Here is a 27,797-nt window from a genome sequence, read left to right as displayed (position 1 = left end):
CATGTCAGTTTATAAGGAATTTCAGTTGATTTCTTTGTGCAGTGTTACTTATGAAATTGAGCGCTAGTGATTTGTTATTATTAAAATTGAACGAAAGCACCTCGTTAACAGTCTGTAATAGGAGAACATGGACAACAATACTTAGGTTGGAGATTACCAAAATAAAAACAAAGGAAATGTGAATATAAACAATATATAAATGGACGCACGCCTGCCAATTGTATATTATTCATATATCATTGAATCTTGGCAGCAGTAAAGCAAACTGATTTATGTTAAAATTTTTAGATTGTGTAGTTAAATGTTTATGCTAAAGGTTTTTATGTCGACTTCTGATAATAAAAGACTACACCGGTTTTTATCAGAGGAGTTTACTAGGCTTGTGAACTGAATTAGGTTGTTTTACTGTGTAGTGAATATGTGAATCTACCGGTATAATCTGGTTGGAATATTTATGTTTCTTCTTAAAAATTTGAAAAACTTAAGTTTATGAAATGTGAAGAGGTATTTTAAACAGAATTAATAGGAGATTTGATAGAAAAGATTGTTATTTTATTTTTGTATGTAGAATGGAATTTACGAAGATAGGTTATAGAATCATTAAAAAATGAAATTTATAGAGATGGTGAATAAAGAGTCATAATTCAGTTACATACATCTACATTTATTAAATTATTAAAGTACTAAAATAAATGGTAATTATTTTAACAAACAGTTTTGATTTATAGACAGTGAGGGGCAGTGATTTAGATATGTAATAAAGAAATTATACTTTTTCTTATACAGATAGCAAATCATCAGGACGGGCACACAATGGAATAAGTCGTAAACGTCCTGGCACCGGACGTAAACTTCCCACCATTCCACCTGAAGCTTCTAGTCCAACACCAAGTGATAGAAGTATAACAAAGGAGAGCCCCATGTCTTCAAAGTCTGATCTCACAATAAATGGCACTGCGTCAGTCTTGCAGTCTCCACCACAACGTGCTGTGAAAATATCTAGTCGTGTATCTGCAAGGTATGAGGACACAGACTCTGAATCTATTTCATTGACTAAATACGGTAGTGAGGTTGAAAATACAGCAGACATGAGTAGTCGTAGTAACTATAGCAGAAATGGTAGCGTGGCTAGTCTTGACACTGAAGTGTTGCTTAGAGACACACAAACAGTCATGACTGCCATGGAAGAAAGAATGGGCTCAAAACCTCAAACCAGTCAATTGTCAGATTTAAATGAATTTGAAACAAAAAACTTTTTTCAAGAAACGGAAAATGGATTAAGTGATGAAAATTCATACACTCAATCGACTGTAAGATATAGTGTTGATAGAAATGAAAGTTTAATTATTGATGACAGTGTGGATTTTGAATCAGATACTTCTAGTGTTGTAGCTTTAGTGAATGGAGATGAAGATTTTGTGAAGCCATCTTTATATAAAAGCCCGAGAGAAGTGTTAGGGAATAAGTCTAAACTAAAATTATCAGAGTCATTGCCATCTAAACCTTCTGTTAAAATGAGTGGTGCTAAATCAAGAACTGTTGGGCATGAAAAGGAAAGAAAACATTCAGTTGAAGAAAAAACTGTTGTGTCAGATACTTTCAGTGATGTAAATGGTGATTTAACAATAAGGACTGAGGACCTAGAATCTGAAGCTGGTCAGTTTAATAGACAAGGGTCAAAGGGTAAGGGTACAATGTCAATGACAAGACCAAATCGAGCTTTTGCTCTACGTAGAGCAAGGGCAGATGGTGATGAATCACAAGACTCTTCAAGGTCTACAGCTTCAACAGTTTCAATTGCCTCGTCTGGGTTCAGAACTCCGCGCGGTGGTGGAAGTATGACAAACTTAACTAAATCAAGTACTCCACAGAAACCCAGACGCCCAATGTCTGGTGTTTTATCTGATAGACAAGCTCCTCCTGATTCTTCAAGGAGCCATGCTAGTCTAGGGACTAAAATTGTTCAGAAAAGTCGTGAAAACTTGAATAACAGTTTCGCTCGGGAAGATGGAGGAAGACACAGTTTACGTGTTGCTCGGTCTATGTCCATTCCAGTTCAACAAACCACTCCAGGGAAGTCTAGGAAAAGTGAAGGCTCCTCTGCCCTACACCATTCTAAAAGTTTACGTGTAACAGGTGTTAGTGCAAAAGAAAGGTCCGGCTCTGTAACAAGGCCAGGCCATAGAAATAACTCACCAAAATCCGCAGAAAGAAATGCCTGGAAAAGAAGGAAGGAATATGATCCGCGTAAGGCTGTTGCTGATGCTAAAACTAAACATAAAGACACAAAACGTAAATCTGATGGCTCTGAAATATATAACAAAGCACGTGGAGTGACAAGATCTGCATCTTTTACTAATTCCAAGGATTTGAAATTAAGTTCATACCAGTGTGATTCGACTTCTAGTACGGATGATTACAGTAGACGGAGTAGTGCGACTAGTGACGTGTTTGATGACGGACCTCGACGGGGATTTGTGCCATACAGTGCGAGATCTTTATTGTCCAGCAAGGTCAGCAATAGTAGTGCAGATGATGATGACTTTGATAGGTCAGTGAGATCATCATCAACACAGTCAACTCAGGTACAGTCTAATCTTCATACATTCTTCTATATTCCAGACCTTTATATGAAAATATTCTCGAAACCATTTTATCCCCTTTTTTGCATGGTTACACTTTGTAAAAGTATAAACTCTACATATAATTATGTTGTGCATGAGAAGTTAACATTGTTATCAATAGTTCTTTTAGATTAAGTTTATTTTTCTGATTCATTTTACAGTTATATACTGTACAGGTTGTAACTAGATATTGCATGGCTTTTATGGTATTTACTTTTCAATATTTCAATTCTGAATATACATGTAGTTCAAGAGACTGAGTTGTCTGTTAGAGGTATTTTATGGTAAAAAACATTAGACATTCTTGTATCAGACTGACTCAAGTCTCTATATAGTTTTCTATTGCATGGCTTTAGAAAACCAGTTATTTATATTACAAATGTTTTTTTCAATGCATGAAAGGTTTTGCACAAAGTTATCATGTGACTTTGCTGAAAACTGATCCAATGATTCTTATATATTGAATCTGATAAATAAATAAATTCTAAAGGCTTTTGTGCAATATTATATCATTTAATTATGCAGAAAAAGTTATAATTTTCATTTTATGAATAAGCAATTATGTGATTATTGGATCTGTTTAAAGTCAAAGTGCCTTGGCATAAGTTATTAGTGCAATCAGGTTCTCAAATGCATACTGTTATTTTTAGGCAATTTCGAAATCTCGACACAACCGGTCCACAACACATCCCTCCAATTATTCTGCTTTCACCCCGCCCCCAAGGAATCCTCTTCCTCTGTCTGTATATAAACCTGCCCCCAGATCACGTAGCTCAACCAGGAGTAGTAGAGCTAAAATTGCACTCAAAACTCCCTCCCCCACCCCACCTACCAGTGTAACCATGGCAACTGAACGAAGGTCCGTAGACAGTCTGAAGCTTCATGAGAACGCGCTCGGACATAAAAACACTGCTAAAGTAGAAACAACTCCTAGAATTCCAGAGGTTTGTTCACATATAGAACTGTACATATATATGTGTGCACGTGATATTATTAAACCAGAAAAATAAAAACTTTTAGATCACAAGAAAACTTTTGTAGGATTTGCTTGAAGACTGCATGATGTATCATATAGCTTCATTAACCTTGTTAGATTTCTGCTTCTTGTCTATCTTTGTTTCTGTCACTCTTTATAAAGCCTCTAATTACAGAATATACATCATAATTGTAATGTATTGCTTTTGATGAATGGCTTATGTAATTTTGACTGATGAAGTCAAATTCATGGCAAAAACATAGCTCTTTGCAATCTTGTAATCTCAACATGGACTTTATTTCATGTTAGCATAATCAGATAAGAAATTAATAATGTACACATGTTATTTATCTGTTTCAGTATTAAGTCATGTGCCAATCTTATGTTTACTTATTGCACTTCCAGAAAATTTCAACATGAATGATATATACATGTAAAAGATATACTTTTTTTTAGATTTTTTTTCTTTTATAAAATAAACATAAAATTTTTAATTATCAACTCTACCCAAGTCCTATTTTTTTCTTTTATAAAATAAGCATAAAATTTTTAATATTAACTTTACCCAAGTCCTACATATGAGGTGAAACTTGAATTGCATGCTTTTGATTAAAGTTTGTATAAAAAATTATTGTTGGAGTTCATATTTGGCACATAACTGTATGATTGAATAAAAATAAATAATTATGAACATGTATACATATACATGTAAATGTCTGACTTTGGGATTTCTTTTTATATATATTCAGAGATTAATTGTACAGTTTATATTGTCTTCACTCACATCTATTTACTAAAATTGTTATGCTTTCCTTTATGTTGTGCATTGTACTCAGAATGAAATAAAACTAAATAAACCAACTAAATCTAAACAATTTTTTAAAAATTTTAATGTCTATTTGTAGCTCATTTTGTAGAAACCTGTATAAATATACATTTTGTACATGTACTTCATACTTTCAAATATTAGCTAGAGATTCTACATATTTTATCACAAAATTAATTGTTATAGAATGAGTTACTAAAAAACCATATCGGGACTTCTCAATATGGTTTTCCACAGAACAGAATAATCGTTTTGCAGGTCAGTAAGAAATTGCACAAATCCATTCAAATTATCAGAATACTGGTTCACCACAGCATATTTTTAACAAAAGAGCACGTCATTGTTTGTGGTTAAATCTATTGTTATTTAAATCAAAGGTCAGAGTAGATCTGTCAAATGTCATGCTGACTACATTCCTCATCTTTATTTAGCAAGGACAAACTATGTATTCACTGTTGAATCAACATTCTGGTACTAATTTTGAAATTATTCCTTGCTGAATGTTATATTATGTCATCATGTGACCTCAAAAACATCCAATGAGAGAAGAGTATTTTATAGTTGGCATGAAATAGACTGATCTTACCTTCATCTGCAACTTTTCAAGATAATAAATAATGATTGTCTTTAGTTTCAGTAGCATATTATGTTAGCTAGATCAGTATATATTGTAAAATATTAGTTTAAATATATTAGAATATGTAATGACTCAGTTTCTGTTATAAAAAGCAAGAAGAACTCATTGTACGATGTATATACATGTAGTTAGCATAATATTTGAAAAATTGTTCCTCTTTTATTTTCGTCATTTCATGAAGACTTAATGTCAAAAGCTAAGAACAGTGTTTTTGTATTTATTAAACAGAATGTATAAATCTTTTCTTTCCAAACTGTACTAAAACCATAAAGTGAATTACTTTATTAGTAAAGAATATTGCTGTAATGAGTTGTGAGTAACATTATGATTGTTCATAGTAACAGTGTTTTAATTAAGTAGTTTTCAAAGGCATTGGTATTTTCTCTAAACATGTATTTGTGTTCTATAGATATCAAGAGGTGTTTTACTTTAGTTATTCACTTAAGTTAACCAGTGGCATCCTGTCAGATATGAAGTGGCAATAGTTCTTGTTAAAAAGTGATATTCACAGCTGTGTTCTGCAGGTATCCAGTATTATCTTGGTTAACCAGTGGTGTTCACTGTGGATATGCATTTTAGTTAACCAGACTAAATTGTGTGGTTTGTCATCAAGGATATGTTTTCCATTTAACTAGTGGTTTGCACTCTTGATATCAATATATGCTCACTGCAGTTAGTGGTATTAATTCAAGGTATCCATTGGTATCTTCGTACACACCAAGCATCCAGTGGAGCTTATTCTATGTCCTATTGTTGCTCACCATAGGTTACCACAAGTGCTCACTTAATGTTCCATAATGTTTGTCATTTATGAACTGTAATGTTTACTCCAAAATAGCATGTATATTATGTGGTTATATTATATTCTAGTAATTTGATAGTGTTTTTGTAAGAATTTAAACATTGTTGTTGTTGTTGTATTTTCCAGTCGTATGATACCCTTATTGTGTCCTCCATCTACCAGCTGTCACAGAAACTGAAATCACAGACTGATAAAACCATGGACAAACTCAGGTATCTATACTCTTTTATTTTTCTGAGCTCCCTGAAAGGTAGGCTGCTGACATTTAACATTTTCATATTGAACTTCCTTACCAGGGTAGTTCTGAATTCAAAGTCTTCTGTGAACACATTAAACAGTGGCCTCTCTACTCTAGATCTGCAACTTTGTGGATTCCATGTGGAAAAGTTGGCATTAACTTGCAGAATGCAGAAATTTTCTGTTCCATGATATAAAATTAGTAAGATAAAAGTTTTCTTGGCTTTGTGTAAGGTAGAAGTTCACCTGCTTAGCTCAGCAGAGAGAGCATCAGATTAAAGTAATCCAGGGGTTGATGGTTCAATCCTCTGGCAAAGTGAAATTACTCCATGAAAATTGGTCTCGGACATTGAGTCTAATGGTCATTTGTCTCCCTTTGCTGAATCAGAAATCATGTGGGATTAGTACTCAGTCACTTGCGGAGAAAATTTGTAATTACTGGTTAGTTATCCAGGAAAGCTGGTTATATATATAGGTGCATTGACTACCGAGATGTGACCAAAAAGGTATTAAAATCAGCATTAAAAAAACAACAACAGAAAAACAAACAGGCAAACAATGTAATATAGACCTTAGACTATAGTGCTTTTATCTTTATAACAGTTGTTTACTGATATAATGTAACAGAATGTGTGCCAACATTTGAAGATTGATTATGATATGTCCTGATGTAATCACAATGTAGGGTATCATGTATCTGAAATAAAATAGGCTTACAGATCTTAACTACTCTATCATCTGAATAGGATATATTGAGGTCAACCTTTTAATGTGGCTTTTACAGGAATTTAGACTTTGTCACCTCTTAATATACTAAATGTACAGCTCAACTAAAAAAATAGGCCATCAGTTCTGTTCATATTTAAATAGCCATTTGTATCAGAGTTTAATTTGTTGTTTTGTTACCCTCGTTATTAGTTATATAAAGAAAATTTCTGCATTCTGCAAGTTAATGCCAACTTCTCCACATGGAAGTCACAAAGTTGCAGATCTAAAGAGGCCACTGTTCAATGTGTTCACAAAATACATTTATAAGTGATATTTGTTATAAGTTGATAATACAAAGAAAAATGAAAAAGAAAGGACAGTTTATACATTTACTGTTATGAGAACAGACAGAAGATTCCAAATTTTATCATTTTCTTTTCATTGAAAACACCCTTAAAAATTGTGCTAAAAGCATTTTATTGGGGGTATAAACATGTAGATATAAGGAGCTAAACCCGTCAAAATAGTATTATGTACATTTGTATTTTCAACTCTTATGTATTATCATTTCTATTACTTTATGTAACTAAACCTAATTCAATCCCACATAAAAGAAAGATTGTAAAAAAAATCCTTTTATAAATATAAAAGTATCTGTTTCTATAGACAATCCTGACATTCTTCAAACTAATGTCAATTGAGATCTATCACATAGAGGGATATATGTGATAAATCCCTCTTCTTATTGTACTCTGAAAAATCTTTCACATTCTTTCCTGTAATAGGATAATTATAATAACCCTACCAAAATACAGATAGATTTATTCCCGTAGTTTAAAGTAAGAAATATTTATACCCCTAGTTTAAACTACCGAGTCACAGTCACCAAGTTAATTACCATTCATTATAAAAAATTATACTGTGTGAGAAGGAAAAGGAAAAAAAAAAACATTCCATAGAAGTCTTTCACCCAAAATTGTGTCATTGTATTTGACAGTTGTTATTCATCTCAAATGAATAGTTTCATATACATACAGGTAGTTTAACTACTGATTAAACTTGTCAACAAAATATTTTATGAATACTTTTTACCTCAGATATAACAATAGAAAGATTTTTTTTTTAAATATGATGAGTTAATATGATTGATGGGAATATTCACTGTTTTAATGAAACATGTATGTCCAATTAGTAGTTGATTTAATTGATATGTCTCCTGGTGTCACACCTCCGTGCACAAGTAAATCTTGAAAGTCATTATCTTCAGTGTGACTATGCTAAATAGTGCAAGTTACACACAATTTTAATTATACAATTATAGTTACTCGTTTACAATATCATATACATTGCTTATTTAAATATGCCTGTATACTTGATTGATATATTTGTAATATATGTTAATTATATTTACAGGGATTCAGACGTAATAGAGAATGGTTTAGATTCTCCACTAGACGAGTTGGAGAACCAGTCTGCTGTTAGCGAGATTCCTGCTTACAAGTCAGCCAATCAGGAACTTGCCGGTGTTCTCAAAAATCTACGTAAACTAGAACAACATCTTAAAAGTAAGTCAACATTGTAATTATTCAAACCTGTGCTTCCAAGGTGTTAATTGAATATTATTAATCTCAAAGCTGAAAAGGTTATTGAATAAGATAGACATAAAAAAGTAGAAGTAAGGAATGATGAAATAAACTTTATTGTAAGGCGTTTTAGCAAAAACTTGAAGAACAATAAATTTGTTCCAAGTCCTTCTTTTATCAGTCTTAAAATATCAAAATAAAAATGATGGTTGTTGAAGTAATGTCTACAGTATTGTTTTGTTGTAATGACTTTTGGAAATATTGTGTTTCTTTAGTAATAATTATGTAAAAAAGATGGAGATGACTCGAGTTTTGATGGTTTTATATTGATGAATAAAATATCATTCCCTGATGATGATTGGATTATTAACTTGATAATGATAGAACAATTTTACAGTAGTGATATAGGTATCTTTACTTGATTATTTTTTTTGACAATGAGGATAATGATGATGATGGAATTATCCTATTTTCAGTAATGAACAAAGTTCTATTCCCTGATGATGATGGCAGTCCCGATACCAGCCGAGAGAAACACGAGTACATGCAAGAAATTGAGCGAATCAAGAACGAGCTTGCAGGATTTCAGCCAATAGAAACACCGCGTGATGATGTGTGGAAACAGTCAGAAACAGCCTCAGTAGAATCAGATTGTGAAGAGCTTAGTCACTCAGAGTATTATTAATGACTAAATAAATGACGAAATGATGTAAAATGAAATATAATTGATATCAAGTATAATGGACATACTGACGGGTTTGTTATGGTTCAACTGTTACAACAAGCTCTATAAGCCCTTTGGCTGCTTGCAGCCGTAGTGACTTGCCTATGCCAGACTTAACTGCCTAATATTTTAAATTTTATTATAATAATTCCTCACACTTAACAATGGGCAATTCTTTAGTCAAGGCAGGACAAGTGGCAAGTTGGGTAAGGTTATAACATTGTTGTGTATAACCAAACAAACTGCCCTTACATTGTGATAACTGTTTTACTTGATATACTGAAAATTACTTTTCTTAATGGAACAAATATGTCAAAATACATAGGGCATAAATTTAAATATTATTATTTTAATGAACCTTCATTGCCCATATTTACTTGCCAGTTTGTATTTTTTTCTTAAATGGGTACAGAAAATAATTGTTGTATATGCCAATTTGATTCTTGTTACTAAATGGTAACCATGTTAAGTCTTTGTTATTTTAGCGGAAAAAGCAGTAATTACAAGATCCTTAAGAATAACCTATTTCTCTTTTGAGCAAGAAAGAGTTTAGAGTATTTTCTTGTATGGAATATAATACCAAATGTGATTTATTTATCTTTAGCTACTTTTACAAGAAGTAAAATCAATGCAATCATATATAATTATAGTGATGACTGTGCCTGAACCTTTTGTTGTTTATACCTTATTAGTTTTATAATTTTCCACTCTTAATTAATATAAGCCACTGGCTGTCTTAATACTTTTCAAAAGATGAGTAATTGGATAAGTTTACAATAAGTATTCAAGTAATAAGTATATAAGTGGCATTTTTTTTGACATAAGTAAAAAAGAACAAGTTGGTGATACTATTCTTTTTATAGAAGAACATTAAAAATGAACAATTTGTTGTGAAATCATGAACTAGTTCAGTTATAGGGGAATAAAAAGGTCAATTTGAAACCTTTAAAGACCAACTACTGCAATGGAAGTAAATGATTTGTCTGAAGAATAAATGGAAAATGTATTATTTATTTACATTCAGTCATTCATTTCACAAAGTAACATTGTAGTGTATTTTCATTATCAACCATGATTTTTGTGCAAAAGTCACAAAATCATTGAAATTTTTCTATGTACTTTGGAAACAAGCACCAATTTTCTTCAGTGTATTAGACTATAGTATTTCATTTGTTATGGCATCGTGAACAATATGGATTTTTTTGTCCTAGAATCAGACAATGCTTAATAAGGAGAACACATTTTAATTCAATTTCAATATTTAGATGTGTATGTAAATTGAAAGTTTGTTCATCAATGTTAGTACGTCTTAAAACAGGGTCATGTTGTTTTATCATGAAATAAAATTTTGCTTACTTAAAACACCTTTTTTTCCCCCACATGTTCATTATAGTGAATAAATGTGTATTACAGGATATTACATTCCATTATATGTGTTTAGACTAGGGAGTTCATTCTGTTTTATTTCCAGTTTGTCCATTTTCCGCTTCAAATATTTTCTCTCCACATATTTATAATTTAAGAGTAATTTTTTTTTGCAGTCATAAAGTAATAGTCTTTTTATTGATTGTTTGATTTTCTAGTTCGATTACTGTTTAATTTTCTAGTTACACAAATCAATCTCATTATACATGTATATGTATATGAAGGGATATGGAGGCATTATTCATTTAAAAAAGAAAAAGAGCACATTTTAGTTTGTGTATAAGGTATATACATGTAATGTAACTGAACACTAATGTTATGTGCTAGATACATTTGGAAAAAGATATTGTATGTCAACACGACCTTGTTGCACTCTCATTTCTGTGATATATATATAACATTGTTATGAATTTCTTCTCTTACACGATTTTATTTCTATACATTATTTCTAAAGTAGTGCTGGTTTATTATTATTCTATAGATATTTTAGAGAAACGTTGATAATTAGGCTTGATATTCTATTTATTATCCAAGAATGATTTTTTTTGTCAGTCTCTCTTTTTTTTTTAAACTTTTTAAATATTATTATTGAGGAATTTGCAGATTTATTTTACGTAAAAAAACATGTGCTACTTTTTAAGATAAAGAAAAGTACCTTAAAATTTTTTGTGTTTGTGTAATTTTGTTTTTAAATGATTTGGGCATTTTGTTAAAACAAAAAGAGATTTATTAACTATATTGATCATTTGCCGATGATACATGTCTATAATTTATCAGTGCGTTCTTATTGTTCAAAGAAAAAAATCTTTTGTTACCAAATGATTCGACCAATTTGAAGCATTTTGTTTAAAACAATATTTGTTAACGTTTTTATTTATATCCGAATTCCTCGTAAGCATATCCTGTTTTGTGTAGTTAAATACATTAACTTTATCATATTATGGAAGAGTTAGAATCTTGTAGTGTTTAAGTCTTTTGTTTGTTATAAAACAGATTGATATTTCATTTTGAACTAGTTTTCGACCTTTAAACTAGTTTATAACCTGTGATATTGATTTTTTTGCTTTCGTATGTTCATGTATTTTCTAATTTTTGCCAAGAAATTGTTGCTTTGTTTTTTTTTGTACATGTGCAAAGATGATTATATTATCCTTGTGCTTATATGTGGCAAAATAAAATGTTACAAATTCTATTTTAATGTCTGTTTCCTTTTTTCCTCCTAGATCATTCTTATAAAGTTTAGTGTTGAAAAATAAAACAACCAATAACAAGAGCTATATTGTCATGGTCATATTCTACACATGTGCTTGTTTGTATAAGGAAAAGGTATATGTGAGGGAGCATTTTCCTATTGAGACTGCTGGTTGAAGTAATTATAGATGGCTTAAAAATGGCTCTACTGTAAACTGTTATGACTCTTGGTGTCTGCACTTTTCCTCTTGTCATCTACATGTACAATGTAATTATGTTTAATTTTCAAATCTATCTCTTGAATCATTTAGGAGTTATGCTTTGGACATAAAATATTTGGAAATTAAATAAGGGGGATTATTCAAAATCAGGAATAGAAATGATGTGGTGGTGGTGTTGGTAGTTTACCCCTCAGGATAACAGCAGAATGCCACATTGATTTTACCAGATCAGTTTAACCACCCACATTTTTACTGGGCAGGTTGTCAAGCCGTTTACCAATATTAGCTTCCTCGACTTTTGCAAGTAAATGATGACTTCTGTACATGCCAGAGCAGATGTACAGTGCAGCATATGACTGTAGAAAAGATCTGGTGATCAATCGCAATGAAAGCGACCTACATCGTCTGGGAAACAAATCCGGGTCATCCAACAACGAATTTGTTACCTATTGAGCTAACAGGACAGTAGGAACCATATTCAAACTGGACTTGTATTTTCTGGTTAAATACCTGCACATGTGATTTCAACCTTATAGATGCATTTCTACAAGGATGCGGAAACTGAAAATTTCAAATTTTTTCTTATATTCAACAGGGAAAACTTTGTCCAAAATTATAAAACCATGACCAAATTTATGCTTGGCCTACTTACTAGTATTCCTATGATGTATCTATATGTCAAATTTGAGTTGAATGTGTACTACGGAAATCTAAAATTTCTTTTTATTTTCAAAGTTCAAGAGGGATAACTTTAGTGTCAAAAATCATCGAACCATGACCTAATTCGAACTTGACCTGCATATTCCTATGACATATTCATACATGTATATTATTTTGGGTTGGATATATATGCACAATGAATGGAAACTGAAAATTTCTTATTTTTTTCAAAGTTAAAGGGGCATAACTCTGCCAAAATTCATCATACTATGACCAAGTATTTGATTGCAGCATTCCTTTAACATATCAATATGGCGAGTTGAATGTTTACAACGGTTGGCAAGATAATGAACGGAAACTGAAAATTTCTTCAAGGGATGAAAGTCTAGTCATAGAACCATGACCAAATTCAAACTTGACCTGCATATTCCTATGATGTAACCATATGTCAAATTTGAGTTGGATGTGTGCGTCTGTTGCCAAGATAGTAAACAGAAACTGATGATGACAGAACGACAGAACAGGGTAACACTACATGTCCCGGCCATTTTATTTAGGGGGCATAAAATTACTTGACAATGTAATGACCATGACCCTAGAATTATCTACTTTAAAATTTATGACAAGGGCCTTTGACAGTGACCTTCAGTTATCATCACAAAGACATGTTTGAAGATTCAAGTGAACAACTTCAGTAGTTTTTAAAGATTGCTGTTGCATGCAAAACTTCAACAAAGAATTTTTTAAGTTCACAAATGGCCATAATTCTGTCAAAATCCATGCTAGTTATGGGCCTTGGATATCGATCTCCTTACACCATAAGTACAAATAAGTGTATGAATCTACAAGCAAAATCATCTTGTAAAAGTAGTTGCGGTTAAAACTTAACCAGCGATGTGAGCGAGTAGGATTACACCACTATTCCTTGAATAGTCTAGCTAAAAAGCCTTTATTAATGTTGTGTAAACGTATGTCAGGATGGGGAAAATAAATACAATTCTTATATAGTTTTCTAAGTTTATAACAAGTATTTTGGCAACAACAGTGTCTAGTGAGTTAATAATACTGGATATAAATACATACCAACTTACAAGTTTGGATAACAATGTCGTTTGTAAGAATGTTTACTGTATTTGAACTTTGGTGGTTTTAAAACTTTATTTACATTACTTGGAGGTCAAGACCGAAGTGACAACATTGGTTGGATTCCGACTTATAAGGTTCGATGTTTGAAATCCACCACTGAAACAACAGAAATCCTGAAATCCTCCAATGGACAGACTGCCGGATTTCTGAATCTGAAATCTTGGATTTCAATGGCGGCCATATTGAAATCTCATATAAAATCTACATACGAAAATCATTAATATACAAAAACATGTAGTGAATACTTAAGGATTTCTGACCTTAATCAATCATAAACTTTACATAAATTACGTTCTTGAATTGAATTTGACTGAAAATGATATTAACAACAAGCAATTATCATAGTGTTGCAAGCAATACATAAGTCCCCTACCGGTAAGAGCCCAAGCAACATTCTGAAGGGCCATTCACTAAGGTTCCTATTTTAAGTAAATTTGTTGAAAAAGTTCTTTAAAAGTGATCACAGGAAACAGTTTTTATGTACAGACAGACAGACTGAAGGACACTCTAAAGTTATTTTTTAAACATCCCTGTTATCAAAATATAACATTTTTAAAATCCTATCATGATTGAAGAAGTTGGAGTAAAAATTACCAATTTCTCAAAAAAAAGTCTAAGTTCAAAAGTGGCATAATTCTGGAAATAGTCTTGCTAGAGTATTAAACACTCACAAATGTTGAGTGACAATAAGAAACATTTATATGAAGTTTGAAGTAGATACATTCAGAAAAAGAAGTTATTAAAAAAAATGTTTTTTTTCATGAAAATTTTAAGTTCAAGGGAGGTAATTCTGATAAATTTTGTGCTAGAGTTGTAAACCTTGTCACATATGATGTGGTTGATGACAAGCAACTTATATTTAAAGTTTGAAGAAAATACCTTAAGAAATAAAGAACTTATAGTGAAAAAACTTAAAAACTAGAATCAGAAATCTTGAAATTCAGTCTATTTGTTGCCATAGCAACCAGAATTTTCAACATAGGAAGATAAGGAAAGGATGTGCATAATTTCCATACTGCCATCTACCCATATGTCAAGTTTCATAAACATATTTTCAGTACTTTTTGTGTTATCACTGGATCCAGGTTATGTGTAAAATTTGCCATATTTTCAGTCTATTTGTTGCCATAGCAACCAGAATTTTCAACATAGGAAGAAAAGAAAAAGACGTGCATTATCTCCATACTGCCATCTATCCATATATCAAGTTTCATAAAAATATTTTCAGTACTTTTTGCGTTATCGCGGGATCCAGATTATGTGTAAAATTTGCCATATTTTCAGTCTATTTGTTGCCATAGCAACCAGAATTTTCAACATAGGAAGAAAAGAAAAAGACGTGCATAATCTCCATACTGCCAGCTATCCATATATCAAGTTTCATTAAAATATTTTCAGTACTTTTTGCGTTATCGCGGGATCCAGTTTTGTGGACGGACGGACTGACGGACGGACGGACGGACGGAGGGTAAACCTAAAGTCCCCTCCGGTAAACCGGTAGGGGACTAATAAGAAATCTTCAATATAAAATATGAAGTGACAGATTTCAAAGATGTCTGGCATTGGACGTCTGCTACACAGAAAATGTAAAGAGAAAATCAGTTTTCTGCTATACAATAAGGTAAGTTTAACATTTCTATCAGCTTAAATTGCAAAGTCAATAAGTGTTAATACAGTGTTCCTTCAGATCAATCAGGTAAGTGAATCTTGTTATTGTAGAAGTCAACAAATTATGGAGCTATAGGATTTCACAATGTCACTTGGATTTCATTATAAGTTCTGTTGTAAGTACATTTCAGAATAATGCTAGAATGTCAGATCCTTACAGTTGCCTCTCAGTCTGTTCATCCATTATTGAATGGGGTATGAAAAATACAGCTTCACCTATTTAAGTCCTCTGTACATGTAGTATTGTAGTGGTATTCATTGGCAGATGAACGCTTATTTTTTCTTTGTGATTAGTAACAAAATCACATGCCATAGTCGAACCTGCACTGATTCTGGTTAAATGACCAATCTATGTAAGCTTACAGGTATTACCCATTGCTTAACTTCTTAATTTTGATATAACATAAACTAACACAAATTTCATTAGAAATTTATTTTATTCAATTTTCTAAACATAATATGGTACAACAATCAAATCAACATAATTGGTACATGTAATAGAAAATGTATATCAAAATATGTGTTATGAAAATTTACAAAAAACAGTACTATCTTCATTATTTACAAATATACAACCAGAATAAGACAAAGAATGCTGTGCCATATACTGACCACAAATGAAACCTGTTCATATCTCGAAAATTTAAAATGGACCCATCCCATATTATATATTTATATATTGAACTATGCCAACACCCGGTAGCCCACCACATCATAATCTGTTGTACAGACAGACCTAGCTGAATACTGGTGGCATATGCCTGTAACTCTCATGAATAAAGCTATAAGACTTAGAATAGATTGAGGCAGTAGTTGTTATTATTGTTGATTTTAAGAATGAAGTTTAGCGAATACTGGCTGGATACTCCCTGATACTGAGTTGGCAACTTAGCTTAATAATTTGTCAAAAAGCATTTTACAAGTCTTAGTGCCCTTGACCCCAATAGCTAATGCTAGAGGTCTATGCATAAACATACTAATGTTCTTATATTCTAAAGAAGGCTATTTTAGGAAAAAGTAGAAAAATTTATTTCAAGACTCTGTGGCTAACCACATTCATTGGTCAATGTCCATACAAGGTACCGTAAAATTCCTAATAAATGCCCCTCCCCTAATAAAGGCCCCCCAGGCCTTTTGATAAGGAAAACAATGTACTCATCAGTGCTGAACTCATAATTAAAGCCATTATTTTATTCAAATCATTCAGAATCCATTTTATTTCATAGTAAACACAAATATGTATAATATGAACTTTAAAACCATAGCACTTTTTAATGTTATTACCAACACTTGCTAACACTAAATGTATATACAGTGATTTTCGGATTTAGGAAAAACTGTGTTGTAATAAAAGCCCCCCTTTTGGAAAATGTTTAGCCCCCGGGAGCGTTTAATAAGAATTTTACAGTATATAATATTAAATACCTGATTAAGATGATTGATTGCTAATTGACCTAAATTTGACTAGCCATTAACTAACAGGCTACTGCTGAATTCACAAACAGTATAATGTTTCCCTAAGATGAATATTTTAATAAAGAAAGATACAGCGATTTTCCATTCTACAAATAACAACTGTTTCTTTACTGTACAAGCAACAATGTAGAGAACTTTCGTTTCAAGTCTTGTTAAAAATACTGGCAAGTAAAAATTTCATTAAAGTAATAGGAAATTAAATATCAGACCCCTATAATTGTACACAGAAATATGATTGATACAGACAAGTTAAATACATTTAATATGTTTTATAGTGTGCATGTGATCAAGAAAAATTTCATAAAATTTGTCTTCTTTTTTACATTAAAAATATCTTTTACAATATTCACTTTCATCAAATCACATATTAACATACCAGATGCTTTATACTTTACAAAACATTGATGTAGAATTTTCATTAAATGTTCAATTTACTTTATTTTAAATGTATGAAAACAATTGGTTCACATAGATAATGAGAAAATATGAAAGTTAATCAATAATAAAGAATGTATAAACCCTGATCATCGATATAAGAAAGAAAGCTGCCATTTTCTAATAATGTAATTCAGTATGCCTGATAAAAAGACAAAATGAAAATAATCACAATCATTCCTTTTTTATATATAGAAATTCTAAATTATTTTACTTAATTAAAGTCTGTTATTATTTTTCTAAATTTATCTGTATAGACAAAAATACTGTAAATGAAATATAAGATATGAAATACTGTAACAATATATATTATAAATCATAATAAATTTAAGTACATAACCAATTTACAATCTGTAACTTCATTTTTGTATAAATGTACATTTCAGTTTTTAATTGAAATCTAAGATCATTCAAATTTACATAGACTAAACAGCTATAGCTTGGCTTGAAATTTGCGTTGCCGATGACAACCAGTGGATACAATGTACAAACAGTAGTCAATGGTAATGTTGAGTGAATCTACACTCCCTGAAACTGATATTTCCATTCACATATAGTCAGGAGGCACACTGGAGACAATACGAGCGCTCCACTACATCATCATAACTGAAAACAAGTCATAATATCAGAGCAACATAACCAAATATAGACAAGTGCAATCTTTTCACATATCTAAACATATTCTGATATATCTATTAACCCCTTAACTTGCTGAATTTATGATAAAGATATGGCCAGCATTGAATTTGATACAGTCTCACATTAAAAGGCATTTCAATAACAAAATATTAAGCTTCCAACAGTATAGAGCCTAGTCAGACTGTACTTGTGTCACTCTGCCCTGGTCAGACTGTACTTGTGTCACTCTGACCTGGTCAGACTGTACTTTGTGTCAATCTGGCCTGGTCAGACTGTACTTGTGTTACTATGCCCCTGGTCAGACTGTACTTGTGTCACTCTGCCCTGGTCAGACTGTACTTGTATCACTCTTGACCTGGTCAGACTCTACTTGTGTCACTCTGCCCTGGTCAGACTGTACTTGTGTCACTCTGCCCTGGTCAGACTGTACTTGTGTCACTCTGGCCTTGTCAGACTGTACTTGTATCTTATGTCACTCTGGCCTGGTAAGACTGTACTTGTGTCACTCTGGCCTGGTCAGACTCAATTGTCTTATGTATTATTATTTAATATGTGTTTAGGTATTACTGTACATTGAAATGCTTTTTTTGATGTTTATTTTTTTCATAGGATAACTAGCATATTGGTCATTTATTTTTTATTTTTATAACATAGTAATGATTTGAACACATTAACATTTTCTTAATAATTATATAGATTAGAACTATATCATCAGATGAATAATGTGCATATTAAATCTTAGTTGAAGGATTCCCCCAAAATTAACATCTTTATCTTTAAATGTTACTGAATTTTCAATCTATTTTGAATCAAAACACTATTCATCAGCTGATAAAGTACTATCGGAAGTTTGTTTATCATATTGTATCTGTTTATAGTATATCCCCATGTTGTATTGCCATGTACCCTGGGAAAGAAATAAAGAGATCTGTTCTGTTCTGTGTTCACTTGTATCACATTTTTGTCTGATCAGACTGTACTTGTATCACTCTGGCCTGGTCAGACTCAACTTGTATCACTCTGGCCGGGTCAGACTGTACTTGTGTCACTCTGACCTGATCAGACTGTACTTGTGTCACTCTGACCTGGTCAGACTGTACTTGTGTCACTCTGACCTGATCAGACTGTACTTGTGTCACTCTGGCCTGGTCACACTGTACTTGTGTCACTCTGACCTGGTCAGACTGTACTTGTGTCACTCTGACCTGATCAGACTGTACTTGTGTCACTCTGACCTGATCAGACTGTACTTGTGTCACTCTGACCTGATCACACTGTACTTGTATCACTCTGACCTGATCAGACTGTACTTGTATCACTCTGACCTGATCACACTGTACTTGTATCACTCTGACCTGACTCTATACTATTGGCTGAGGCCAATCACTTTCAATTCCAGCAGGTTACAGGTTTAATATACATATCTAATAATGGCAACTATATGATATGCATAAACTGAAGGACAACACTGAATAAAGGGTTACATTAAAACTATACTGCTTGCTGTCTACACCAAATTCCAAATTTTCAGATATCAGAGTCCCAGGTTAAGTAAAAATTGTATATACTTTAAGTTCCTTTGACAAGAAAACTCTAAAAGAATTTTTCAACCATAACTTGACTACACATGGGAAACATGTCATCAAAATATTTTGTATTATTGATCAGATGTAAGTAAAGAAATCTAACAATGTGTAACATGTTGTAAAACTTTCAAGCTTATTTATTTTAATGTTACTAAGAACATTATAACCTAGGAAAAATAATATGTAAAATCTCATATGCTTAAATTTTCATGTACTCTTATGTGTCAAAACATAATTATGTCTAAACAAAAATTATAGAAAAAACAGTTATGTTTCAAAAGTGAATGAAAGATTAGGAACAAAACTGGTCAGTTCAACAAACTTGTGTGTACGAAAATACCAAATGCATGCACAAACCAGCAATATAATATATCCATGATTTTATAAAAACCAAACAAAATATCACAACTCGTATTTTGATGTTATGTACAAATGAAATATGATACAGGATAAGATATAATGCACTCAATTTAAAATGAAACACACATTCAAACATCAAAAATTAAAAATCTGCATTTTATTGTCAAGAAAAAATGTAAAATAAGACCATTTTTTTTGTATTGCACACACTAATGGTATTGTAAGTTAAAAGACAAGATATAGCTATGATAAAAATATTTCAACTAACAAATTAATGTCCAATCAATTCAAAAACACAGAGTGACTAATTCATTAATTTAAGTCTTATTAATTGAGTGGAATATATCAGAATGCTGCGGCCCAGTAGATATAGGGATTTAATCGATAGGAACACTTCTGGCAAAACCACTGGTGCAAGGGATCATCGGGACTGTAAAACAAACCAAGTACAACAGGTTAACATAACATGATGTGAATGATTAACAAAACAACGACATGATGTGAATGTTTAACAAAACAATGACATGATGTGATTGTTTAACAAAACAACGACATGATATGAATGTTGAACAAAACAATGACATGATGTGAATGGTTAACAAAACAATGACATGATGTGAATGATTAACAAAACAATGCCATGATGTGAATGTTAACAAAACAACGACATGATGTGAATGATTAACAAAAAAATGACATATGAATGTTTAACAAAACAATGACATGATGTGAATGTTAACAAAACAATGACATGATATGAATGTTGAACAAAACAATGACATTATGTGAATGGTTAACAAAACAATGGTAAATGTAATAACATATGAATGGTATGCATACATTATGTATATATTATAACAATGACATGATATAAAAGGTAAACTTTTTTAAATGCTTAAGACTTGGAAGCTACACATCTTTCTGAAGTTCAATTGCTATCAATAATTAATGTAATTATAATACAATGTATGCAAAAACAACAACCCAACTTTAATGTTACTCATATTCTTTGCATATTGCAAATGAACCGAACAATTTAAGACATACGGTTTATAGTATCACAGAGATGATTTTCCTTATGTAAGGATTTAAAGAGTTATAGAGATTTAACTAGTTTTGTATCATTATATGGTGACTTATATTTAGTTTAACCAGCAAAATACTAATATAAGGTGCCCCATCATGTATTATACAATGAAACTCTTTGCATATAGTTAGAACCAACAACCTTCTCTAAACTATCTGAAATCCTCAGACGTAACACAATTTGTTGGTGACAATAACTTGATGATATTAATTGCTATGAAAATGAAAATATCTAAATGTGAAAAAATCATAAGCTAAAGCAAAATAAGGGTGAAAACAAAAGGATATTCATGCAGTTAGTAAACTGAAACTGTAAGCTTAAAAGCAAAGACACATGATCATAAGGAACCAGTAAATGACCAGTCCATTCATTTGTCAATCTACAAAAATAAAACAACCCTGTATCTACTTGAACACTAACTAAGAGTAGATTGTATTTTCATATTCTACATGTTCAATATGTGTTAAAAAGTACATACAGACACCTGCTTATACATACCTCATAACAGAACAAAGTTGACAGAAGTGCCCATCACAGGCAGTACATGACCTCACACAGTCATTGCATATTGATTTCTCACAGAATCCACATCTGTCCTGAGAGGCTGCTTGCCCTTTACAACACTGACAACCACTTACAATGCTTGCTGAAATATTACCAACAATACATGTATATAGAGGATATTTGTTTGTTTTGCATGTAAGATTGAAATATAATTTCAGAGTGAACACCAGATGTAATATTTTCACGAGTGGCATAGCCACGAGTGAAAATAGAATAGCTGGTGTTCACGAATGAAATATATTTCAATCTTATATGTAAAACAAATAAATTTTCTTTTTATTTCATGCTTTTTGAGTGATTTTAAGTATTTTTTTACTGATTTTGCCGCGTAATGTCGCGCATTCTCCTTTGTGACGTCATCACATCATGACGTCACATCATCAATTTTGAAAAATAGTTCTGTTAAATTTCTCTAATTTTTTACATTTTTTGACATGATGTATGCTGACATCGACTTGCTTTTTCTTAAGAAGCCAAATTTATGTATGACAGCATTTATGTTTGCCTGCTATTCTATTTAGTTATGATTTTCTTTTCATCCGCATTCAGATATAGTCCGGCTACAGTGCAAATTATATTTAATAAATTTCACTAGTGGTTTATCAGAATATAATCATCTGATATATTGCAATAAAACACTGGAAAGCATGAAATAAATAAAACTTACTTTAGATTCAACTTAACTTTATTTATAGAAAAAAAGCAAGTATTACAAACATGCCATGACATTATTAAACTGATCTAAACTCACAACCAGATCTAAAATATTGTTCTCTGATTTTTAACATTGTTATCAATCCTGGAATTCACAAATGAGACTTAGCCTTGCAGAAATTTGGCTCTAAATTCTACCCATAAAAAATTGCGATAGAAATACCTATTTAAATTGAAAATCTTATCTGTAAGTCACTTATTTTTATAATCAGCATTGTTTGAAATGGTATTTTCATACCTTTCCTTGCCATCATTAAAGCTTGAAAAGCATTAGTAGGTTTTGTGTCTTGTTCTGGAGCTGTAAGTTGTCCTGTATTAGAGATCAGCATTTGTTTATCATGTGAGACTTCATCTTCCATATTAATATCCTCAACAGGGGCAATAACTGTTGGGAAAATCTCATTTCCATTGGCATCTCTTGGGATATCAAAACTACGCTTTGATCCACTGAACAATAATTCTCTGGTCCTATCTGTAAAATTCATAAAAGAAAGCATTTATACTATATTATATACATACATGGAAAATTAATGCCTCCCTGGCTATAATTTGAACAATTTAAGTAGAGTTTAAAAACACCATACAGCTAGCTCCTGAGCTTCAACCATGCATATAGGCTAGTAGTACATGACAACTAGAACTGTTGGCTAGCAATTTTATAAAGCCTTAAAGGAAATTCAAAGTCAGGGCCAGGCTTTTTTGCATGGCTATACAGAATGCCATCTATTAAACGGAAAAAGTAATGTCGAAAATGAAGGACTTCCCCGTTCAATGGTTTTGCCTGATTTCATATTCGCACAGATATATATACAATGGATAGGAAGCTCCGAAAATACTTTTAACCAGGATGCATGAAATCTCGGAAAATCCTGTGACATATATAACTTGTGACATGTGATAACTTACGTAAACACAATCTCGCAGAATCTGAATTTAACTGTGTGACGCCACAGTTTCTTTCCATCTATATTTAGCTCCATGATGTTAGGACTACACTGCCAAGGCCCATTAATGTTTAAGAAAACTCTGGCTTCTAAGACAGCGAATTTCGGAATCACATGAAACAAACTACAACTGTTAAGACAGATAATACGGGGAAGTCTTGCCCGGCTATAGACTACATGTGAATATTTAAAAGAAAATCAAATAAAAAACATTTAAAAAATATATAGAATTCTATACCTATCAATAAAATTTTCAGTGTCAGTTCTAGTCGGGCGCCGCCATTTACAATGTATGTCAATGATAATAGGCGGGGTATTCCGATAACAGAACAAATCTCAACTTTTCGGATTAGTAATAATCGTCGAGTGTTCCGAGTGAAAACGGAAGCGGTGTATGTAATACAGAATGACACCTTTAAAACGGAAAGAATGAAAGGATTTTTAACGACTTCCTCATTCATAGGCTTTGCCTTATTTTATATTAACGATGGTGCATAATTTCTGAACGTTTTGCAATTAAATTTTTTGACTATCCTAGTACGAATTCGAACATTCACCCGCCGTAAAACTAAAAATATCATAGCAAAAGCTTACCATAAACACTTTTCATGTTATGCTGTTGTGCAATCCCGCAATCTATCTCTTTGACACCCACATGTTGCTTAAGCTGCAGAGGGGAACATTCTCCGAAAGGATTTCTTCTTTTCGGCATGTCGAGCAACTGAATAACAAAGGAAAATTGTCCTTTCTCAGTCTAAAATTTGTAAACAAAGCCCGCGAGTTAGTAAACTTCCGGGTTTTTCTACGCATGCGTGTTAAGTTTGGGATGTAAGTAAGTCCATTTATAACCGTACTAATTCCGGATACAACTTAGAGTAAGTCACCGCTTCAGGTCTCAACCCGGTACGGAATTAGACCCAGCCCATTGTAGTCTAGAAAGTAGTTCTTTAAAATTATGAAATGGCCCAATTTAAGTCATCTCTAGTTAGATTGTTCATAATTAAAGTGTATTTATTGCAAGTGTGTAGTTTTTGTGTGTTATATGATGACTTTAAAAGTTGTTTTTTGTGTATTCTCCAGGAACTCATTTGTTGGTGGAAGGATTAAAGATGTACTACCCACCAGCTGGCAGGAGTTTTTAAAGTGGTGAATTTAAACAGTGTTACAACAGAATGAAGATTTCTGAAAAAAGTAGATGGCTAACCTATTATATTTTGGGCATCATTTGACTTAGATAGTGTTAATGTTTAAAGTTGAAGACAGTATATAATTCATCAAGAACATTGGAATCCAGAATTAAACCTCAAATTTGACTGATTTACTATAGAACTAATAGTACGAAAATTCACCGGGCCGAGTCCAAGATAAGAAATGTCAAAAATGGGAACTGGTTGATGGATATGGATGAAACTTTGCATCAGTGTTGTGTTTATGAATAGAAGTCAGGAAAATAAAGGATTACTGACAGGTTTGAAAATTTTAAATTTTATTTCAAATTTTAAAATTTGACATTTTGAATTGGGACATATGTTGTTGTTGTTATCTCCCCTTCAAATGTAGATGTCTGCTACTGTGTCAGTAAGCAGGGAGAAAGGTACAGAGCTTTTGCATGAAAGATTAACCACATTTAATTGAATTAAAACTGTAAAAATAAATTTAGAATTAAAAAAATGAAATTTAAATTTTGTAAAAAGCAGTTTATAAATTGATAAATTTTATTTTTGCACCCTGTGTTAAGCAATATGCTATAAATCTAGCTTATTTTTATAAGATTTATATAGAAAATGATAATTTTTAGAGAAATGCATCTTAAATTATGGATAAATTATGCATTGAAGGAATTGGGGAGTGTGTGGTTTCAGATTGGTTACATTGGTTAAAAAAAGTGATTGGCAAGCTCATTCCAGAGCTCTCTAAGGGGCCCAAGATTCACCGGCCATGGGATTCGAACAAGCACCATAGTAGCCTATTGCTCATATGGACCACACATTATATGTTTTGATGTTTCAGCAAAGGATTGATGCTGTAGTAATCAGTATGTAAATATTCACTATTGTCCTGTATTTAAATGAAGAAGAACTAACAATTGAACAGGACAAATGTGATTTATATTTTGGAAATATAGGCATTTTCAGTGTAGTGAAACTTGATGTTTTGCTGTGTTGCAGAATGTATTTGCTAGTAATATATACACATAAAAGATTTTCTAGTCATTAAACAGTGTATTTTATTTTTATGGATAATTGGCTCATTTAGAATAACACAGTTGATATAATTGTTGTTGTTGTTGTTGTTGTAGCTGCTATAGCAGTTAAATTAGGTTAGGTTTATAATGTCTTAACTGCTATTTTCATGCAGGCATGCATTTTTCAGAACACAATATTTATATAAGCTCTCCTGTGTGAATTAACAAATCTAGCCATGAATTAATTAAGACATTATTTTCTTTCTTTTTCAGATATTAGAATTACAGCATAAATGCCCCTTATAATTTTCTTAAGCATGTACTAGTGTTGCATATGTTTTCAGACCATGCAGTTACCAAAGCCTGGGTTTGAGTATATGACATTACCTTATCCTGGTAAAGATCTATAGAAGGACTCCTTCACCTCTGTTTGGCAGCAGCTTTGTCAGGACACATTGAGAAGGTAATAACTTATGTCTAGTTTGAAACTTCAGCTATTGGCGGTAGCGCCTCCCAATGCTCGGGTAATATTTGGTAGTTATTTTGATGTATTTCAGGAGAAAATTTCTCTAATTCTGACTATATTAAGACTTCTCAATGATTTTAAAGTGGGGGACAGTAATGTGTCATCTTTTTAAAGCCTTATTTGTGTGAGAGTTGGCTAATCTTACTTTGTCAGAAGACATAGCCCATGGTGATATGGTAACCTCTTTGCTAACCTTAAGATTACCTCTGTTTGTCTTTATTGATATCTTAAGCAAACAATGTAGGGTTTGTATGTTGGTTGTTAACTTTATTTACCATGGTATATAGGTAAAAATCATAATCAGTAAGTTTTATTACAATATTGAAGGAAAAAAATTTGAAAAAAACACATTTAATTGTGATTACTTGTATTTTAACCCAAAATTTCATGCTCTCATTTAAAGAAATTGAGTTTCTATTACAATTTTTAAGCAATAAGGTCTTATTCTTTCATAGAAGTAACTGTATGACATTAGCCGGTAACATTAAACTTTATTCAAAGAAAATCCATTCACAGAATCAAAAGATATGACAGAATTTGTAATATAAATTTTTGCGAAAAATTCTATTGGCCGAGCCTGACTTTTCGCATGAAGGTTCATATTTAAGAAATTGTACCGCATTAATGTAATTTGTTAGAGACATGTCAAACCTATATGACTGTATTTGTATAACACTAAATTTACTAGGAAATGAGTATAAAGTTTTGGCTTTAACTTAAAATTTTGGATTCATTTAGGTCTCAACCCGGTACGGAATTAGACCCAGCCCATTGTAGTCTAGAAAGTAGTTCTTTAAAATTATGAAATGGCCCAATTTAAGTCATCTCTAGTTAGATTGTTCATAATTAAAGTGTATTTATTGCAAGTGTGTAGTTTTTGTGTGTTATATGATGACTTTAAAAGTTGTTTTTTGTGTATTCTCCAGGAACTCATTTGTTGGTGGAAGGATTAAAGATGTACTACCCACCAGCTGGCAGGAGTTTTTAAAGTGGTGAATTTAAACAGTGTTACAACAGAATGAAGATTTCTGAAAAAAGTAGATGGCTAACCTATTATATTTTGGGCATCATTTGACTTAGATAGTGTTAATGTTTAAAGTTGAAGACAGTATATAATTCATCAAGAACATTGGAATCCAGAATTAAACCTCAAATTTGACTGATTTACTATAGAACTAATAGTACGAAAATTCACCGGGCCGAGTCCTTCAATAGCAAATAAGTTTGCGCTCTATTGAACTGCTTTTTCCAGATACAAGTTTAGTCAGATTGAGTTATATCATTGCTTAGATAGTGTGTTAAATCGGTGCCCTATTTGTTACATGTATTAAGATAAGTGTTTTTCCTAAAACTTTTCTGATTAAAAGTTACATGCTTCGTAGGGGGTCTTTCTATTTGACCCGTGACAACACACAACGTCAAGTCAAGTAAAATTCCGGATTGGCTTAAATGCAACCCGTTTATGCTCATAACAGCGCAGTGCAAATATACCTTAAACAGATTTCATTAAGGAGTGCAGCCTATTTTTGTAAAACTCCTTTATACCCTAATTTAAATAGATTCAATTTTTAAGACTGCAGCACGTTTTTGTACATACCTATATACCCTAAATAGATTCAGTTTAAGAGTGCAACCCGTTTTTGCACGTACATAAATACCTTAAATATATTCAATTTATGTGTACAACCATTTTTCGTGCACACATATATACCTTAAATAGATTAAAATTAAGAGTTTAACCTGCAAATACACAAATACCCTAAATAGATTCAATTTATGAGTGCAAGCCGGTTTCATACACTCCTATATACCCTAAATATATAAATATAAAGAGTTAAACCTGTTTTTCCACA

The 27,797-nt window shown here is 31.9% G+C and overlaps 2 protein-coding genes and 1 long non-coding RNA gene across 15 annotated transcripts in view; 2 read left to right on the top strand and 1 right to left on the bottom strand.

Annotated features, from left to right (window-relative positions):
- The window catches only part of LOC132719918 (centrosomal protein of 170 kDa protein B-like), an 80,859-nt gene extending 69,125 nt beyond the window's left edge, over positions 1–11,734 (top strand). For 9 of the 12 annotated variants that reach the window (XM_060703878.1, XM_060703893.1, XM_060703884.1 and 6 more), the window contains 6 exons: positions 787–2,585; positions 3,275–3,568; positions 4,613–4,684; positions 5,992–6,077; positions 8,224–8,375; positions 8,870–11,734. In XM_060703878.1, the coding sequence (XP_060559861.1) occupies positions 787–2,585; positions 3,275–3,568; positions 4,613–4,684; positions 5,992–6,077; positions 8,224–8,375; positions 8,870–9,078 (2,612 nt within the window). In that variant the 3' untranslated portion in view covers positions 9,079–11,734. The remainder of the gene's footprint in view (positions 1–786; positions 2,586–3,274; positions 3,569–4,612; positions 4,685–5,991; positions 6,078–8,223; positions 8,376–8,869) is intronic. The other 3 variants (XM_060703918.1, XM_060703904.1, XM_060703927.1) reach the window with 3 other exon arrangements.
- Positions 11,735–15,846: 4,112 nt separating this feature from the next.
- LOC132719902 (apoptosis regulatory protein Siva-like) lies at positions 15,847–24,046 on the bottom strand. Of its 2 annotated transcripts, none has more exons than XM_060703867.1 (4): positions 23,828–24,044; positions 22,528–22,761; positions 21,510–21,657; positions 15,847–17,945 (listed from the first exon to the last, which is right to left on the bottom strand). In XM_060703867.1, the coding sequence occupies exons 1-4, from the start codon at positions 23,943–23,945 to the stop codon at positions 17,897–17,899; spliced, it is 549 nt and encodes a 182-aa protein (XP_060559850.1). In that variant the 5' UTR covers positions 23,946–24,044; the 3' UTR covers positions 15,847–17,896. The 2 variants fall into 2 exon arrangements, with proteins under 2 accessions (XP_060559850.1, XP_060559842.1); XM_060703859.1 differs by lacking the exon at positions 15,847–17,945 and adding an exon at positions 19,782–20,354 and having other exon boundaries at positions 23,828–24,046.
- A 272-nt stretch (positions 24,047–24,318) lies between these two features.
- On the top strand, positions 24,319–27,157 carry LOC132719714 (uncharacterized). Its single transcript, XR_009624268.1, has 3 exons — positions 24,319–24,701; positions 25,763–25,881; positions 26,871–27,157. It is a non-coding gene; the product is annotated as an uncharacterized LOC132719714 (long non-coding RNA).
- The last annotated feature ends 640 nt before the right edge of the window (positions 27,158–27,797 follow it).

This window comes from Ruditapes philippinarum, unplaced genomic scaffold, assembly GCF_026571515.1.
Source record: "Ruditapes philippinarum isolate M1 unplaced genomic scaffold, ASM2657151v2 ctg821_1_1_1_1, whole genome shotgun sequence".
Classification (NCBI taxonomy): domain Eukaryota; kingdom Metazoa; phylum Mollusca; class Bivalvia; order Venerida; family Veneridae; genus Ruditapes; species Ruditapes philippinarum.
Note: the sequence above shows the minus strand (reverse complement) of the source record. Positions and strands in the feature narration are given on the sequence as shown.

What these genes read in the sequence shown, in the direction of transcription:
- LOC132719902 (XM_060703859.1), bottom strand. Translation starts at nt 23,945, where the DNA reads ATGCCGAAAAGAAGAAATCCTTTCGGAGAATGTTCCCCTCTGCAGCTT. An exon ending in TAACATGAAAAGTGTTTATG is followed by an intron (nt 22,762 to 23,827) that starts GTAAGCTTTTGC and finishes TGAATTTTACAG; the next exon opens with ATAGGACCAGAGAATTATTG. An exon ending in CAACTTTGTTCTGTTATGAG is followed by an intron (nt 20,355 to 21,509) that starts GTATGTATAAGC and finishes TTTGTTTTACAG; the next exon opens with TCCCGATGATCCCTTGCACC.